This window comes from Oncorhynchus keta, chromosome 6 (assembly GCF_023373465.1).
Source record: "Oncorhynchus keta strain PuntledgeMale-10-30-2019 chromosome 6, Oket_V2, whole genome shotgun sequence".
Taxonomy (NCBI): Eukaryota; Metazoa; Chordata; class Actinopteri; order Salmoniformes; family Salmonidae; genus Oncorhynchus; species Oncorhynchus keta.
Window position 1 is genome coordinate 38,262,791 of NC_068426.1, and position 19,367 is coordinate 38,282,157.

The 19,367-nt window shown below is 44.7% G+C and overlaps 1 protein-coding gene across 4 annotated transcripts in view; it reads right to left on the reverse strand.

Annotated features, from left to right (window-relative positions):
* Window positions 1-19,367, reverse strand: part of LOC118385586 (netrin receptor UNC5D-like) — a 326,610-nt gene that overhangs the window by 116,600 nt on the left and 190,643 nt on the right. For all 4 annotated transcript variants that reach the window (XM_052521476.1, XM_052521475.1, XM_052521474.1 and 1 more), the window contains exon 2: window positions 332-538. In XM_052521476.1, coding sequence (XP_052377436.1) covers window positions 332-538 — 207 coding nt within the window. The remainder of the gene's footprint in view (window positions 1-331; window positions 539-19,367) is intronic.

The window sequence follows — 19,367 nt, forward strand, 5'->3', positions numbered from 1 at the left end:
GTACGCTCACGTGGCAAGGCAACAGTATTTGACGAGTTGTACCTAGTCTTGGGCACAGTCAATAGGTTTCCTTTAAACCTCCAATGGCCTTCACTCTTGTATGTTATGAGCACCATTTTATCACTCCAAATGAATTGAGAGCCTATGGGGCGATTGGAAGTTTTGTATAATGTATGTGTGTATATGCGTGTAAGTACATGAGCATGTGTGTGTACATCCATACAAGTGTGCATATCTGTGCATGCAGGTTTTTGTGAGTGCATTTGTGTGTGAGCCTGCATTAGCACGTGAGTGTGTGTGGGGTCCTATGTCACGTTAGTGTGTGTCTCACCTGTGCCCTGGTCGGTGTGTTCCTGAGACTGGTGCTGGCTCTGGTGTACCCACTCCCCATTGCACTTGAAGAAGATCTGCAGGGCGGGGCGGGCCCGGCATTTGAGCTTGATGGGGTTGCTCTTGACGATGTAGGCATCATCGGGCTCCTGCAGGAAGTGGGGGAGGGTCCCTGATGTGCCATGCTGCAGAGCATCACTCCTGGAACCTGGGGACAAAGAACATAACATTAAACAGAGTAGAGCACAGTAGAATAAAGTCGAATGACTGAATGGCCAAGCTGCAGAGCATCACTCCTGGAACCTGGGGACAAAGAACATAACATTAAACAGAGTAGAGCACAGTAGAATAAAGTCGAATGACTGAATGGCCAAGCTGCAGAGCATCACTCCTGGAACCTGGGGACAAAGAACATAACATTAAACAGAGTAGAGCACAGTAGAATAAAGTCGAATGACTGAATGGCCAAGCTGCAGAGCATCACTCCTGGAACCTGGGGACAAAGAACATAACATTAAACAGAGTAGAGCACAGTAGAATAAAGTCGAATGACTGAATGGCCAAGCTGCAGAGCATCACTCCTGGAACCTGGGGACAAAGAACATAACATTAAACAGAGTAGAGCACAGTAGAATAAAGTCAAATGACTGAATGGCCAAGCTGCAGAGCATCCTGGAACCTGGTGAGACACAGGGATCGGGACAATGTTAGAGGAGAGCAAGAGTATTTAAAAACATTTTTTTATTATTTTTTTATTTAACTAGGCAGGACAGTTAAGAACAAACTCGTATTTACAATGATGGCCTACTGGGGAATTGTGGGTTAATTGCCTTGTTCAGGGGCAGAACAACAGATTTTTACCTTGTCAGCTCGGGGACTCAAACCAGAAACCTTTTGGTTACTAGCCCACTAGCCTGTCGCCTGCCGTAGAGCAGAGTAGAGTAAGGTAAAGTAGAGTAGGATATCAGTAACATTCCACAAATATCGCTAATATCCCAACATCTCAAAAGTGCACCACAGGCAACTCAATTACTTAGAACATCTAATCCACAGACCTTAATCCACAACAAAACATCTGCAACAATGTATAAAGAATCAGGAGAGTCTGAGTGACGATGACACCCAGGCCTTCCCACATTCCCATAGAGAACACTCCCACAATAGATGCTGCTTAACCACCTCAATATGACGACTGGCTCCACTTCATTGACACTCTTTGATCTTTCGAAAGCCAAGCCCTTCACAATCCGCTCATTTCAGGGAGTGATTTGGCAACAATAATTAACTCACACAGTAATCAGTGTGTGTGTGTGTGTGTGTGTGTGTGTGTGTGTGTGTGTGTGTGTGTGTGTGTGTGTGTGTGTGTGTGTGTGTGTGTGTGTGTGTGTGTGTGTGTGTGTGTGTGTGTGTGTGTCGCAGCCGGTGCTTGTTATGAAGGATGTGAAGCCTATCAGGTGTAATTACACTCAAACTAAATCCCTCAGCTTTCGTCCTGGAACCTCGCCTGTGTGTCGTCTGAGGGGGTTTAGGGAGATTTAGGGAGGTTTGTGTGCTTGTGTATGCGTGAAGGGTTTTCTAAATGTGAAAACACCTGTAAGTATGTGTGAATGTGAGAGTGTGTGTGTGAATATGTATAAATGTGCGAGTGTGTGTGTGTGTGTATGTGATCGAAGTGGTTTAAAAGTCTGATCGTACCCTAAGTGTGTATGTTCGTTAAAAGGTAGTGGGGACGCATTCTCCAACTCCATCTCCAGGATTATAGTTAACCAAGTCCGTCCAGCATCTAATCCCTCTACCTAATCTAATCTAATCCCTCTACCTCACTACAGAAGCCCTCCTGCAGGAGGAAGACTACCGATTAATACATGTGTCTGCTATGTTCTGGCTGTGTGTTTGAGTATCTGTGTGTTGCATGGCTCGACATTAACGGTTTTCTTGCCCGGGACAAGAAGAATGTGCAATATCAAACAATTTAGGCTACTTCGATCATAATTGGATCAGTGGCCTCCGGATGCATTGCGTTGCACACTGTCCTCCCAATCTCTGCAGAGCACATCGGAGTATAATTATTGTAGGCCTGCATTGACAGACACGAGCGGTCTTCCAATCATGCAGTCGCAAGATGCATTATTGAGATTAAAGCGAGTCGCATCTGCACATTTATTGATATTCATTGCTAGTAACTGAGATATTTGCCAAGTTATAGCTTATTTTTGGTCAGCAATGAAAACCCTGGAAAAGTCTGCCAGTGGGTCATTGGCACATTTGAGCAGCAGGTAAAATAATGATGTACAACAGACTAATGGCTAGGATTCTCCTCTGCTCAATAGTTCAAAGTCAGTTGATACGGGTACACAGTGGATGAAACCAATGCTGCCTCCTCCGGATGGCTAGGATTCTCCTCTACTCATTGGTTCAAAGTCAGTTGATACGGGTACACAGTGGATGAATCCAATGCTGCCTCCTCCGGATGGCTAGAATTCTCCTCTACTCATTGGTTCAAAGTCAGTTGATACGGGTACACAGTGAATGAATCCAATGCTGCCTCCTCCGGATGGCTAGGATTCTCCTCTACTCAATAGTTCAAAGTCAGTTGATACGGGTACACAGTGGATGAATCCAATGCTGCCTCCTCCGGATGGCTAGGATTCTCCTCTGCTCAATAGTTCAAAGTCAGTTGATACGGGTACACAGTGGATGAATCCAATGCTGCCTCCTCCGGATGGCTAGGATTCTCCTCTACTCAATAGTTCAAAGTCAGTTGATACGGGTACACAGTGGATGAATCCAATGCTGCCTCCTCCGGATGGCTAGGATTCTCCTCTACTCATTGGTTCAAAGTCAGTTGATACGGGTACACAGTGGATGAAACCAATGCTGCCTCCTCCGGATGGCTAGGATTCTCCTCTACTCATTGGTTCAAAGTTAAATAAAGGTTCAATAAAATAATACCGGCTATGTAAAGTAAACAAATATCATTAGAATAGCCTAATTGAACAGTAACTCCTATGCTGTCAATATCTCCAATGTACACTGGATATTTTTACCTTAAAAACAAAAATATAAATACAACCATTTCAAAGATTTTACTGAGTCACAATTCATATAAGGAAATCAGTCAATTGAAATAGCTAAATTAGGCCGCAATCTATGGATTTCACATGACTGGGAATACAGATATGCATCTGTAAATCACAGATACCTTAAAAAAAAATGTAAGGGCGTGGATCAGAAAATCAGTCCGTATCTGGTGTGACCACCATTTGCCTCATGCAGCACGACACATCTCCTTTGCATAGTGTTGATCAGGCTGTTGATTGTGGCCCGTGGAATGTTGTCCCACTCCTCTTCCATGGCTGTGTGAAGTTGCTGAATATTGGCGGGAACTGGAACATGCTGTCATACAAGTCAATCCAGAGCATCCCGCACATGCTCAATGGGTGACATGTCTGGTGAGTATTCAGGCCATGGAAGAAGTAGGAGATTTTCAGCTTCCCAGATTTGTGTTCAGATTCTTGAGACATGGGTGCCTTGCACTATTATGCTGAAACATGAGGTGATGGTGGCGGATGAATGGCACGAGCAACGGGCCTCAGGATCTCATCACGGTATCTCTGTGCATTCAAATTTACATCGATAAAACGCAATTGCGTTCGTTGTCCATAGCTTGTGCCTGCCCATACCACAACCCCACCTCCACCATGGGGCACTCTGTTCACAACGTTGACATCAGCAACCCGCTCGCCCACACGACGCCATACACAAGATCTGCGGTTTGAGGCCGGCTGGACGTAATGCCAAATTCTCTCAAATTGTGTTGGAGTTGGCTTATGGTAGAGAAATGAACATTCAATTCTCTGGCAACAGCTCTCGTGGACGTTCCTGCAGTCAGCATGCCAATTGCGCTCTCCGTCAAAACTTAAGACATCTGTGGCATTGTGTTGTGTGACACCTGTGTAATGGTTATGCTGTTTAATCAGCTTCTTGATATGCCACACCTGTCAGGTGGATGGATTATTACATTTACATTTACATTTAAGTCATTTAGCAGACGCTCTTATCCAGAGCGACTTACAACTTATTATCTTGGAGGAGAAATTCTCACTAATAGGGATTTAAACAAATGTGTGCACAAAACATGAGAGAAATAAGCTGTTTGTGCGTATGGACAATTTCTGGGATCTTTTTTTTTTCAGCTCATGAAACATGGGATCAACACTTTACATGTTGCGTTTATATTTTTGTTCAGTGTAGATAAACAGCTTAGTTAGCTACATCGCCCACCTTAGCAATTTGATCCCTGGTTCATTGAACGAGGGAAATATTTTAAAAGACAAAAAGTATTTGGTTGTAATTGTAATGTTGCATGGTGGCCAACCATCCTCCAAGTCCAGGAGTCCAGGAGTGCAACTGGTGTGCAGGCTTTTGCTCCAGCCCTGCTCGAACACACCACACTGTAAAAAGAAATCAGCTGCCCAACATTGCCTTGATAAGCTGAATCTGGTGCGTTTGAGCAGGGTTGGATCAAAAGCCTGCACACCCAGTCGCTCTCCAGATGGAGTGTTGACCGACCACGTGTTTCATGCAGTAGCCTATCAGTGCAGTATTTTACTTTGTGGAAGGGGTTAATTGCCTTGCTCAAGGCCACAAAGTCAGGAGATACTGTATAATTCATGGGATCAGAGACCAGCAGCCTCCTATTATCAGTAATAATAATGACATTATTTTGTGAAGTGGCTGCTGGCATCATACAACATACTTTTCTGTCACCTTTTTGGCCCATGGTGGACACACACACACACACACACACACACACACACACACACACACACACACACACACACACACACACACACACACACACACACACACACACACACACACACACACACACACACACACACACACACACACACACACACACACACACACACAAGTGACTTGAACTTTCGGACAAGTAAAATATCAGTCCAACTAAAAAAGTTAATGTCAAGCCCTGGTGTGTGTGTGTATGTGTATGTGTGTGTGTGTGTTTGATATTCTGCCTGTGTCTGTGTGTGCGATTTCTGGCTGTGAAAATTACAGCTCTCACTGGCAGCTACCTTTCTCCTACCCACACCACTACGCTCTCTCTCTCTGTGGTTCGTGGAACTGAACAAAAGAGACATCCTTTTCATTTAGAAATGACTAGAATGACTAGCCCCTGGGCTAGCTATCTCCTCTTGCCTGGAGCACTCCAATTTGTTGGTGCGTGGAGAGGTGACATGCATTAATTGTGTTTGGATAGCGACAAAACCTTACGACGCCAGCTCACACCCACACACTGACAGAGAGACACACACATACTGTAGGGCTGTGGCGGTCATGACATTTTGTCAGCCGGTTATTGTCATGCAAAAGACAGCCGGTCTCATGGTAATTGACCATTACTAAACATAATCCCTTGCAGCATCACCAGGCCTCGACTCATACAAGCCACTGATGTAAGGCCTTTGGAACATCTACATTTTAAAAAAGTCTAATAAATAAATGTAATATACACCATCACAGTAAAACTATTATTTATTTGTACCGTATGTTAGCCTATCTGGCTATGCGCCATGCCATAGGCTCCAGGCTTGATCATTTAGCAGTCCTGTTATTTTGTTATATTGTTTTAATTGAACTGAATAAATAGAAAGGATATTTTTTCCATTCCGGATATGAAGTGAGCAGGAAAGTGATCATTTCAAACAGGTCCCATATGCTTGATTTAGAGTTATTTGTCATCTTTAGTCTCGAGAAAGTAAAGGAGAAAGAGGAGGAGATGGAAACGCACTGTGGGGAGATATTATGTAGCTAAAGGTAATGTGTCAGCCTATTAATTATTAAAATATTTAAAAAGTCCCTATTTCTACGATATTCTAAATCAAATACAAATTCACTATAATTGTAGGCTAACTCTGTAAGCCGCCCTGCACAATCAATGAACCAAAAGCAACGCCTAGGCCTATACCTTTTCTCCGAGACTCATGGATAGAAAGTTTGGTGTGTAGCATAAGGTTACCAGTCCATCCATTGTGCGTAATAATACAGTCCACACTCAAAGGCGATTAATAGAATTGGTTTATTTTTGGAGTATAGGCTAGACCAATTATGTACCAAAGATATCTTCAATCAGTTTTCTTGTATGTATTTCTGCCATGCATAATATGCAGTAGGCTATGTATTGTATAACGGCACAATCATTATATTAATTACGTTTTTTTGCGGGGGGCTTGGACTCATATTGTACATAGGCCCATGCTTTTGCATAAGCTCTATTATGTGTATCGGTGTTTTGAATTAGTCATCACCTTACACCATACCCAAACCGGATGCCATCGTGTGCAAATTAATTTTGTCCCCCCACACCAAACGCGATCACGACATGCAGGTTGAAATATCAAAACAAACTCTGAACCAATTATATTAATTTGGGGACAGGTCAAAAAGCATTAAACATTTATGGTAAGTTAGCTAGCTAGCTTTGCAGTTGCTAGCTAACTTGTCCTATTTAGCTAGCTTGCTGTTGCTAGCTAATTTGTCCTGAGATGTAAACCCTAACCCTTGGACTTTATATGGCGATTGGCATTTAACTTTCAAAACCAGGTGTATAACCACAGCTGACCGTCCAACCTCAGTTCATCTTTCAATCACCCACGTGGTTATAAACAATTAGAAGGTGGCACGTGGGCATATGCTTCTATAAACCAATGAGGAGATGGGAGAGGCAGGACTTGCACCGCGTTCAGCGTCACAAATACAACCTGACTTCTATTTTAGCGCTTGGCAACGCAGACACTCGTTGGCGCGCGTGAGCAGTGCGAGTGCAATGACTGAATAACATGTACGAGTACATTTATTTTGTGGTCAGCATGTTAGAAAGCTCTGTCCATTTCAATGTGCTAGGCTTTGATACAACATCCAAAAGAACCATGTTTTACACTCAGTTTCAACCTGTCACTGAACTCCTTTCTTCAAGTTGATCAATCACAGTGAGGTGAGTTATAAAATCAAATCAAATCAAATTGTATTTGTCACATACACATGGTTAGCAGATGTTAGTGCGAGTGTAGCGAAATGCTTGTGCTTCAAGTTCCGACAATGCAGTAATAACCAACAAGTAATCTAGCTAACAATTCCAAAACTACTACCTTAAATCACTATACTGTTTTGATGATAAGTGTTTGATGTGATTCTCGATAAGTGGTTAGAGGGACAATAGAGCCCTGAGTACCAGGCTATTAGGACCTGATGGTAGTTAGCAAGTTGGGTACAACCAAAGCATGTCCAGAGTGCATCAAAGGAGATTACCATGACTGCCGTGGTCATGACCCATGACTGCCGTGGTCATGACCCATGACTGCCGTGGTCATGACCCATGACTGCCGGTGTGGATGCGCACACGCACGTTTGTTTTACTATCCTTATGGGGACAAATCATTTATTCCCATTCAAATTCTAACCCCAAACCCTAATTCTAACCCTAACTCTAATTCTAACTCTAACCCCTAACCCTAACTCTAATTCTAACCCCTAACTCTAATTCTAACCCTAACCCTAATTCTAACCCCTAACTCTAATTCTAACCCCTAACTCTAATTCTAACCCCTAACTCTAATTCTAACCCCTAACTCTAATTCTAACCCTAACCCTAATTCTAACCCTAACTCTAATTCTAACCCCTAACTCTAATTCTAACCCTAACTCTAATTCTAACCCTAACTCTAATTCTAACCCCTAACTCTAATTCTAACCCCTAACTCTAATTCTAACCCTAAACCTAATTCTAACCCTAACTCTGGATAAGAGCGTCTGCTAAATGACTTAAATGTAAATGTAACTCTAATTCTAACCCCTAACTCTAATTCTAACCCTAATTCTAACCCTAACTCTAATTCTGACCCCTAACTCTAATTCTAACCCTTTACTCTAATTCTAACCCATAACTCTAATTCTAACCCTAACCCTAATTCTAACCCTAACTCTAATTCTAACCCCTAACTCTAATTCTAACCCTAACTCTAATTCTAACCCCTAACTCTAACCCCTAACTCTAATTCTAACCCTAACTCTAATACTAACCCCTAACTCTAATTCTAACCCCTAACTCTAATTCTAACCCTAACTCTAATTCTAACCCTAACTCTAATTCTTACTCCAACTCTAATTCTAACCCCTAACTCTAATTCTAACCCTAACTCTAATTCTAACCCTAACTCTAATTCTAACCCCTAACCCTAATTCTAACCCCTAACCCTAACTCTAATTCTAACCCTAACCCTAATTCTAACTCCTAACCCTAATTCTAACCCCTAACTCTAACCCCTAACTCTAATTCTAACCCCATAACCCTAATTCTAACCCTAACTCTAATTCTTACCCTAGCCCTAATTCTAACCCTAACCCTAACCCTAATTCTAACCCTAACCCTAATTCTTACCCTAACCCTAATTCTAACCCTAACCCTAATTCTTACCCTAACCCTAATTCTAACCTAATTCTAACCCTAACCCTAATTCTTACCCTAACCCTAATTCTAACCCTAATTCTTACCCTAATTCTAACCCTAACCCTAACCCTAATTCTAACCCTAACCCTAATTCTTACCCTAACCCTAATTCTTACCCTAACCCTAACCCTAATTCTTACCCTAACCCTAATTCTTACCCTAACCCTAACCCTTACCCTAACCCTAATTCTTACCCTAACCCTAACCCTAATTCTTACCCTAACCCTAATTCTTACCCTTACCCTAACCCTAATTCTTACCCTAACCCTAACCCTAATTCTTTCCCTAACCCTAAGCCTAACCACTAAGCCTAAAATAGCCCTTTTCCTTGTGGAGACCGGAAAAAAGTCACATATTGTACTTGTTTTACTATCCTTGTGAGGACTTCTGTTTTTTAATAGACCTCAGGACTCAGTAATCAGATGTGGATAAACAACCAATTTACAGCTGCTATTCTCCTGTCATTTGATAGCTAGAACATCACCTAGTAAAAAAGAAGTCATCTGATTATATGTCTGTGGTTAGGGCCAGCGTCTGATAGTGTCTGTTAGAGGGAGAGGTGGCTAGGCTTCAGCCCTTTGACTGCTGATGTCATGGCTCTCCAGTCTGCCGTACTGACACCGAATCATGTGGTAAGTGTATGTGTGTGTGTGTGTGTGTGCCTGTGAATCATATGGTCAGTGTGTATTTTTGTCTGTGTTTGCGTGAGACACACACACACACACACACACACACACACACACACACACACACACACACACACACACACACACACACACACACACACACACACACACACACACACACACACTCAATCCACTCCGCCGCTGTCAGGGGAGACTGCCACACCCGTCTCGCTACGCAGCGTTTCCACGGTGATCTATGACCGAAGGGCCACCCCTGCAAAAACGCAAAGGGGCCACAGATACATCACACACAGCGTGAGAGGAAAACAAGATGTCACTGCCATGGGGGTGAGTGATGGCTCTATCACACACACAAACATTCTGGAGCAGACACAAACTGCTGATGCAGTGCGCGTGTCACAGCAACAACCCGGAAGGACCTACACAAAGAATGGCCTATCAGAGAACAGCATGGATTGCCCAAATAAAGGTGACCAAGCAGAATAAACTACATAACACCATAAACCAATATATTATATCAGATACACAGAGAATGTTGTTTCTCACGCTCTGAGAGTCTTGAGGTGACTTTTGGCAAACTCCAAGTGGGGCTGTTATGTGCCTTTTACTGAGGAGAGGCTTCTGTCTGGCCACTCTATCATAAAGGCCTGACTGGTAGAGTGTAGCTGAGATGGTTGTCGTTCTGGAAGGTTCTCCCATCTCCACAGATGAACTCTGGAGCTCTGTCAGAGTGAGATATTGGATTCTTGGTCACCTCCCTGACCAAGGCCCTTCTCCCCCGATTACTCTGGTACCCTTCCCCAGATCTGTGCCTCAACACAATCCTGTCTCGGAGCTCTACAGACAATTCCTTCGAACTCATGGCTTGGTGTTTGCTCTGACATGCACTGTGAACTGTGGGACCTTATACAGACAGGTGTGTGTCTTTCAGGATGTGGAAAAAGGTATTTCTGAAAATGTGGAAAAAGTCAAGGGGCCTTAATATTTTCCGAATGCACTGTATATGGGGTTAATGAACATTTTAAAGGAGAGAAAAAAGTATTGATGGAGGGAGTCCTGATCTGACTGAGTTATTTTGGGAGTCATAGATAGGCTGTTCACACAGAAAGAGCCGACTGCAGACACAGAAAACAGGCTCTCTCTGTGTGTGTGTGTGTGTGTGTGTGTTTGTTTGTTTGTGTGTGTGTGTGTAAGTGGTGCGCGGGTTGACTCATAACCCGCAGTCCCCACAGTTAAATCCTCGGGTGGGTTTAGGGTCATGAAATATTGCGTGGATGAAGGGCGGGTAGGTGTCAAAAAACCATATATGTTGCCTATAATTCTTGTGCAATTCATATCTATAGGCTACATTGTGGTTTTACTTTCATTATTTTTTATCTGGCATTAGTGCATAAGCCTAAGCTTTAGGGCCTAATTTTACACACAATAAATACATGCCAATCGCCAAAAAAAATGGTGAACTTGGGCAGAAAAAGTTAACATTGAATTCAATAAGAGAAAAGCAGCAAAATGGAGAGTTGAAAATAAAGAGAAGGGAGGGCCAGAACAGTAATGCCTAATATGTGGGAAAGATTTTAGTGATGTGGTAAAAGCGGACGATAGCAGTTCTATTTGTAATGATTGTGAGGTGCTGTAACATTTTGATAGCCACAAGACGGGGCCTTTAAACATGGCATGTCAAGGAAACTGTACTGTTCTATTTGTAATGATTGTGAGGCGCTGCAACATTTTGACAGCCACAAGATGGGGACTTTAAATATGGCATGTCAAGGAAACTGTACTGTTTAGACGGAGACTTTAAATATGGCATGTCAAGGAAACTGTAGTGTTTAGACGGGGACTTTAAATATAGCATGTCAAGGAAACTGTAGTGTTTAGATGGGGACTTTAAATATGGCATGTCAAGGAAACTGTAGTGTTTAGATGGGGACTTTAAATATGGCATGTCAAGGAAACTGTACTGTTTAGACGGGGACTTTAAATATGGCATGTCAAGGAAACTGTAGTGTTTAGACGGGGACTTTAAATATGGCATGTCAAGGAAACTGTACTGTTCAGATGGGTTAAACGGAATAGTAACTCAAATCTGGACACTGACTGTGGGTCTATAACCTCTCACATAGCCTAATATATAAGTCCTGCAGAATTTTTAAATATATTTCTTTATTTGTTTTCTCCCCAATTTCATGGTCTCCAATTGGTAGTTTGTCTCATCGCTGCAACTCCCGTACGGACTCGAGAGAGAGAGGCGAAGGTCGAGAGCCGTGCGTCCTCCGAAACACAACCCAACCAAGCCGCCCTGCTTCTTGACACTTAACCCGGAAGCCAGCCGCACCAATGTGTCGAAGGACCGTGACCGTGTCAGCGTGCACTGTGCCCGGCCCGTCACAGGAGCCGCTTGTGCACGATTGGACAAGGACATCCCTGCCGGCCAAACACTCCCCTAACCCGGACAACACTGGGCCAATTGTGCACCGCCCCATGCTTCTCCCGGTCGCGGCCGGCTGCGACAGAGCCTGGACTCGAACCCAAAATCTCTAGTGACACAGCTAGCACTGCAATGCAGTGCCTTTGACCACTGCACCACTCAGGAGGCCCACGTGTACATTTTGACTCAGGAACAAGAGTGGAGAGAGAAAAAGAGAGTGAGAGAGCGAAAGAGAAAGACAGTGAGTGAGGAAACTAAGTGAGTAAGTGAGGGAGACAGACTGAGAAAGTGAGCGAGAGAATGAGAGGGAGAAGGGAGAGAGTGAGATGGATATAGAGAGGAAAAGATAGTAAAACAAAGGAGGGAAAGAGGAGTGGGAGGGGAAAGAGGAGTGGGAGGGGAAAGAGGAGTGGGAGGGGAAAGAGGAGTGGGAGGGGAAAGAGGAGTGGGAGGGAAAGAGGAGTGGGAGGGGAAAGAGGAGTGGGAGGGGAAAGAGGAGTGGGAGGGGAAAGAGGAGTGGGAGGGGAAAGAGGAGTGGGATGGGAAAGAGGAGTGGGAGGGGAAAGAGGAGTGGGAGGGGAAAGAGGAGTGGGAGGGGAAAGAGGAGTGGGAGGGGAAAGAGGAGTGGGAGGGGAAAGAGGAGTGGGAGGGGAAAGAGGAGTGGGAGGGGAAAGAGGAGTGGGAGGGGAAAGAGGAGGGGGAGGGGAAAGAGGAGTGGGAGGGGAAAGAGGAGTGGGAGGGGAAAGAGGAGTGGGATGGGAAAGAGGAGTGGGAGGGGAAAGAGGAGTGGGAGGGGAAAGAGGAGTGGGAGGGGAAAGAGGAGTGGGAGGGGAAAGAGGAGTGGGAGGGGAAAGAGGAGTGGGAGGGGAAAGAGGAGTGGGAGGGGAAAGAGGAGTGGGAGGGGAAAGAGGAGTGGGAGGGGAAAGAGGAGTGGGATGGGAAAGAGGAGTGGGAGGGGAAAGAGGAGTGGGATGGGAAAGAGGAGTGGGAGGGGAAAGAGGAGTGGGATGGGAAAGAGGAGTGGGAGGGAAAGAGGAGTGGGAGGGGACAGAGGAGTGGGAGGGGAAAGAGGAGTTGGGATGGGAAAGAGGAGTGGGAGGGGAAAGAGGAGTGGGAGGGGAAAGAGGAGTGGGAGGGGAAAGAGGAGTGGGAGGGGAAAGAGGGGGATGGGAAAGAGGGGAGAAAGAGGGGAGGGGAAAGAGGAGTGGGATGGGAAAGAGGAGTGGGAGGGGAAAGAGGAGTGGGAGGGGAAAGAGGAGTGGGAGGGGGAAGAGGAGTGGGAGGGGAAAGAGGAGTGGGAGGGGAAGAGGAGTGGGAGGGGAAAGAGGAGTGGGATGGGAAAGAGGAGTGGGGGGGGATGGCATAGAGCATGATAAAAAAAGTCAGAGGACCTTCACAGAGTGGGAGGGGAAAGAGGATGTGGGAGGGGAAGAGGAGTGGGAGGGGACCAAGAGGCCTTTATCTGTGGGAGGGAAAGAGGACATGGGAGGGACAAGAGAGGGGTGGGAGGTCAAAAGAGGAGTGGGATGGGGAAAAAGAGGAGTGGGAGGGGAAAGAGGGAGCTGGAGGAGTTCTCTGGGGAAGAGGGTGGGAGGGTATTCCAAGGGAGGAGTGGGAGGGGAAAGAGGAGTGGGAGGGGAAAGAGGAGTGGGATGGGAAAGAGGAGTGGGGGGAAAAGATGGAAGATGGGAGGGGGAAAGAGGAGTGGGAGGGCCATCAAAGAGGAGTGGGAGGGGAAAGACACAGTGATGGGAGGGTAAAGAGGAGTGGGAGGGGAAAGAGGAGTGGGGGAAAGAGATGAGTGGGAGGAAGAGGAGTCAGGGAGGGGTAAAAGAGGATTGTGGGAGGGGAAAGAGGAGTGGGAGGGGAAAGAGGAGTGGGAGGGAAAGAGGTGGGAGGGGAAAGAGGAGTGGGAGGGAAAGAGGAGTGGGAGGGGAAAGAGGAGTGGGATGGGAAAGAGGAGTGGGAGGGGAAAGAGGAGTGGGCAGGGGAGGGAAAGAGGAGTCGGAAGGGGAAAGAGGAGTGGGAGGGGAAAGAGGAGTGGGATGGGAAAGATACTGTGGGATGGGAAAGGGGCTCAATCCATGAAAACACACCCCACACCATCACACCACCACCACCATCCTGCAATGTTGACACATGGCATGATGGATGCATATATTCAAGTGGTTTTCTCCATAACCTAGTCCTCCCATCAGCGTGAAACAGCAGGATCCGGGATTTATCAGACCAGGCCATGTTTTTTCAATTCTCCAGTGTCCAGTGTTTTTGTTCCTTAGCTCACTGCAACCGCAGATTCTTGTTTTTTTGCTGAAAGAAGTGGAACTCCGTAAGGTCATCGGCTGCCATACCCCATTCGTGTCAAGGTACAACGAGTTGTGACCACTGGCCTGACATAGGCTGGATGTCCCTTTAGGTGGTGGAATGTTCTTGAAACACACAGGAACATTTTGAGCGTGGAAAAACCCTGCAACGTTGCAGTTCTTGACACATACAAGCCGGTGTGCCTGGCATTCAAATGACAAATTGATACTTAAGTGAAACCAAATACCAACCCTTTTCAGGGAATTTAGGAACCAATATACACAGACAGTTAGGAAAGCTAGCTTTTTCAAACAGAAAGTTGCATCCTGTAGCACAAACTCCAAAAAGTTCTGGGACACTGTAAAGTCCATGGAGAATAAGTGCACCTCCTCCCAGCTGCCCACTGCACTGAGGCTAGGAAACACTGTCACCACTGATATATCCGCGAAAATTGAGAATTTAAATAAGAATGTTTCTACAGCTGGCCATGCTTTCCACCTGGCTACCCCTACCCCGGTCAACAGCCCTGCAATATCCACAGCCTCCCCCATTTCTCCTTCACCCAAACCCAGTCAGCTGAAGTTCTAAAAGAGCTGCACAATCTGGACCCTTACAAATCAACTGGGCTAGACAATCTGGACCCTCTATTTCTAAAATTATCCGCCGAAATTGTTGCAACCACTATTACTAGCCTGTTCAACCTCTCTTTCGTATTGTCTGAGATCCACAAAGATTGGAAAGCTGCCGCGTTCATCCCCCTCTTCAAGACCCAAACTGCTACAGACCTATATCTATCCTACCCTGCCTTTCTAAAGTCTTCGAAAGCCAAGTTAACAAACAGATCACCGACCATTTCGAATCCCACCGTACCTTCTCTGCTATGCAATCTGGTTTCCGAGCTGGTCATGGGTGCACTTCAGCCACGCTCCTAAACAATAACATAACAGTTGTATTCATCGACCTGGCCAAGGCTTTCGACTCTGTTAATCACCACATTCTTATCGGCTGACTCAACAGCCTTGGTTTCTCAAATGATTGCCTGGCCTGGTTCACCAACTACTTCTCAGACAGAGTTCAGTGTGTCAAATTGGAGGGCCTGTTGTCCGGACCTCTGGCAGTCTCTATGGGGGTGCCACAGGGTTCAATTCTCGGGCTGACTCTTTTCTCTGTATACATCAATGATGTCACTCTTGCTGCGGGTGATTCTCTGATCCACCTCTACACAGACGACACCATTCTGTATACATCTGGCACTTCTTTGGACACTGTTAACTAACCTCCAGACGAGCTTCAATGCCATACAACTCTCCATCCGTGGCCTCCAACTGCTCTTAAATGCAAGTAAAACTAAATCCATGCTCTTCAACCGATCGCTGCCCACACCTGCCCGCTCGTCCATCATCACTACTCTGGACGGTTCTGAATATGTGGTCAACTACAAATACCTAGGTGTCTGGTTAGACTGTAAACTCTCCTTCCAGACTCACATTGAGCATCTCCAATCCAAAATTAAATCTAGAATCAGTTTCCTATTTCGCAACAAAGCCTCCTTCACTCATGATGCCAAACATACCCTCGTAAAACTGACTATCCTACCGATCCTTGACTTCGGCGATGTCATTTACAAAATAGCTTCCAACACTCTACTCAGCAAATTGGATGCAGTTTATCACAGTGCCATCCGTTTTGTGACCAAAGCCCCATGTACTACCCACCACTGCGACCTGTATGCTCTCGTTGGCTGGCCCTCGCTTCATATTTGTCACCAAACCCACTGGCTTCAGGTCATCTATATGTCTTTGCTAGGTAAAGCACCGCTTTATTTCAGCTCACTGGTCACCATAGCAGCACCCACCCGTAGCACACGCTCCAGCAGGTATATTTCACTGGTCACCCCCAAAGCCAATTCCCCCTTTGCCTGCCTTTCCTTCCAGTTCTCTGCTGCCAATGACTGGAACAAACTGCAAAAATCACTGAAGCTGGAGACTCATATCTCCCTCACTAACTTTAAGCACCAGCTGTCAGAGCAGCTCACAGATCACTGCACCTGTACATAGCCCATCTGTAAATAGCCCATCCAACTACCTCATCCCCATACTGTTGTTTATTTTGCTCCTTTGCACCCCAATATCTCTACTTGCACATCTATCACTCCAGTGTTTAATTGGTATATTGTTTCGCCACTATGGCCTATTTTATTGCTTTTACCTCCCTTATCTCACCTCATTTGCACCCACTGTATGCACTTTTTCTCTTGTATTATTGACTGTATGTTTGTTTATTCCATGTTTAACTCTGTGTTGTTGTTTGTGTCGCACTGCTTTGCTTTATCTTGGCCAGGTCGCAGTTGTAAATGAGAACTTGTTCTCAACTAGCCTACCTGGTTAAATAAAGGTGTTCTCAACGAGCCTACCTGGTTAAATAAAGGTGTTCTCAACTAGCCTACCTGGTTAAATAAAGGTGAAATAAGAAATATATGTACTTTCGTAACACGTCAAATTTCCAGAATGGGCTCTCTGGAAGTTCTGCTTTTCTGATGTATCAAATACTTATGTCATGCAATAAAATGCTAATTAATTACTTAAAAATCATACAACGTGATTTTTTTTCTTCTTTTAGATTCCGTCTCTCAAAGTTGAAGTGTACCTATGATAAAAATTACAGACCTCTACATGCTTTTTAAGTAGGAAAACCTGGAAAATCGGCAGTGTATCAAATACTTGTTCTCCACACTGTATAACTTAATTTCTTTCAATTAAAATGTAACTTCACAAAGATATGAAGAAACATCTAAAGATAAATTATGTGACTAACTCATTTTTGACATATGTGAAATTGAACCTTAGAGGTTCAAAATAAATTGTTTATATTTGTAAAAAGCATGTCAAACATCCTTCCTCACAATTAAGTTTCTATGTGAGAATTGCCAGAACAAATCGCCCCATCCCAAAATGGACATATAGAGTGTGTGTTCTCTGAAATGTCACGGGAGGTGTGTGTGTGTCCTGCATACTTCATAGAGGTTGTGTATCTTTCCATCCCAAAACTTCAGAGAGTGTGTGCATCCTTGTGTGTATGTGTATATATGTGTGCATCTTCATAGGGTTTGTGTATCCACCTAGGTGACAGCATGCCAGCCTCATCCAGCCTCAGCTTGACAGGTAGGGAGATAGTGCTTCCCTCAGCTCTTCTCGCAATCAAAGTGTAAGAAGCGGCAAAGTAAAAGTGGGTTACCTGGATGTCAAACTGACAAAGAGCCTCCCATCTCCATCCCATCAGCCCCGACTCCTGAAGCTCCCCTCTCATAGACTCACATGAACATCCTGCCTGAACAATGCACCTAAATAAATCCCTCAAACCACACTAATTTGCATCCATCTCTCGCATCCAATATGTAAGGAAATTCACAGGGATCTCAGAGGGGCTTTTTCCCTAACTCATAGATGTGGAAAATGGGGAGTTGGAGAAGTGAGTGAGTAAATTCAACTTTTTGCTTTCGGTGCTTATTTGGGGATACGCTGTCGGCTGGTGGGTGTAAAGCTCTTATCAGAGTCCAAAAGCGTGTAAGGGTACGCACATCAGATTCAGAATATTGGATCGTTGGCTTTCATACTTTTTAGATACTCAGCCAGGCTCCAGAAATGTCTCCATCACCCTATCCAAATGAATAGAAGATGCGCATGCGGAACTGCGCTAGTTAGGAATTTTGGGGAGGTGCGCGGTCGGGCTGCGCATCCCCCACGGACAGTGGTCTCAGAGCCGCCTAGCTGCTGTATTTTACTAAGACACTGGACCATCACGTACAACGTCTGCCTGTTAGGCAGAAGAAGAAAGTGGAGAATGTAGAGCTGCAGGACGAATCAGGCCAATAGACAGTGGCAGTTAACACCTTTATATCTCCTGCCTGTATATTAGGAAGAGACCTTTCACATGAAAGATGGGGCTTTGAACGTGTCCAACTTTTTCATGATGCCTTAAAGCTGAACTTACGCCTCGGACGATCTCTTAATCTCCTGCTGTAGGTGTGACATTTGGGCCTGGGGATAGAAAGGTATGGGTATTAGCGGCTGTAGCCGCGAGGGTGACACACACAGACAGATGGAGAGATTATATATTCTGATATTACATTTCTCTTTCTGCCTCTGTCTCATACTGTCTTACCGTGACTTTTTTAAGGCTTATTTTGAAGGACATTGTCTTTATTTATTATTCTTGACACACATGGTGATCATTTGCAATGATGGCCTTAATTAAAGGCACAATCCTGAAATTGTGTTTCAATCCCTAACGTAAACCCGCCACTTGGTTTGGTATAAAGCTGAAGGATGGGATTGGAGAAGTGTAACCATTGAACACTAGGAAATATCCCAATATTTTGTCTTTATCATGACTGCGCTGTTCTGTGGTTGAGCGATGTGACTGGTCACTGTTTTATGGTGCTCCAATGGAGTTAATTTAGCCAGAGGAGATATGTTTATTGGGGGCTCCAAGAGTGACGCTTTCCCCACATAGTCTTCCTCGCGCACGATGACAGATGAGTAATGATATTAATACATTCGCCAGAACGATCCGCTGACATTATTTTCTCAGGATATTAACTTTCCTTATTGAGTCCCATTCTACTTCTCTGCCAGACATTTAATGAAATGACAAAACGAAAACTTTTAAGATTTATTTTATCCTTTCAATGTCCTAAACCTGTCTTAACGTCGGCGAGCGACAAAAAAAATATATATATTCATAAATCATTTTAATAATAGAGTTCTCATTGCATTAGCCAAGTGAGCTGTCTGGTTGCCAGAGTGTGATTGCTGCTCAGATTGTATATTTCTTCCACACAATGCTTTTAATTATATCCCTGCCTGTCCTATGACGGAGAAGCAGACGTAACAGATCAAAGATGATATGGAGGGAAAGAAAGTGAGGGTGTAATTGACCCTTCGCTAAGCCCCACCCTAGAATTTTGTGCAACCAATCGCAGCAATCCAAATGATAGCAAATGTCGTCGAGTTCCGACACCTCAGACAAGCTCATGTTTGAAACACATAATAGCCAGTGAGGGCCAGTGGGAAAAACATAAAAGTGCTTAATTGTTTAAATGTTTAAATAATTGAAAAGTGCATGA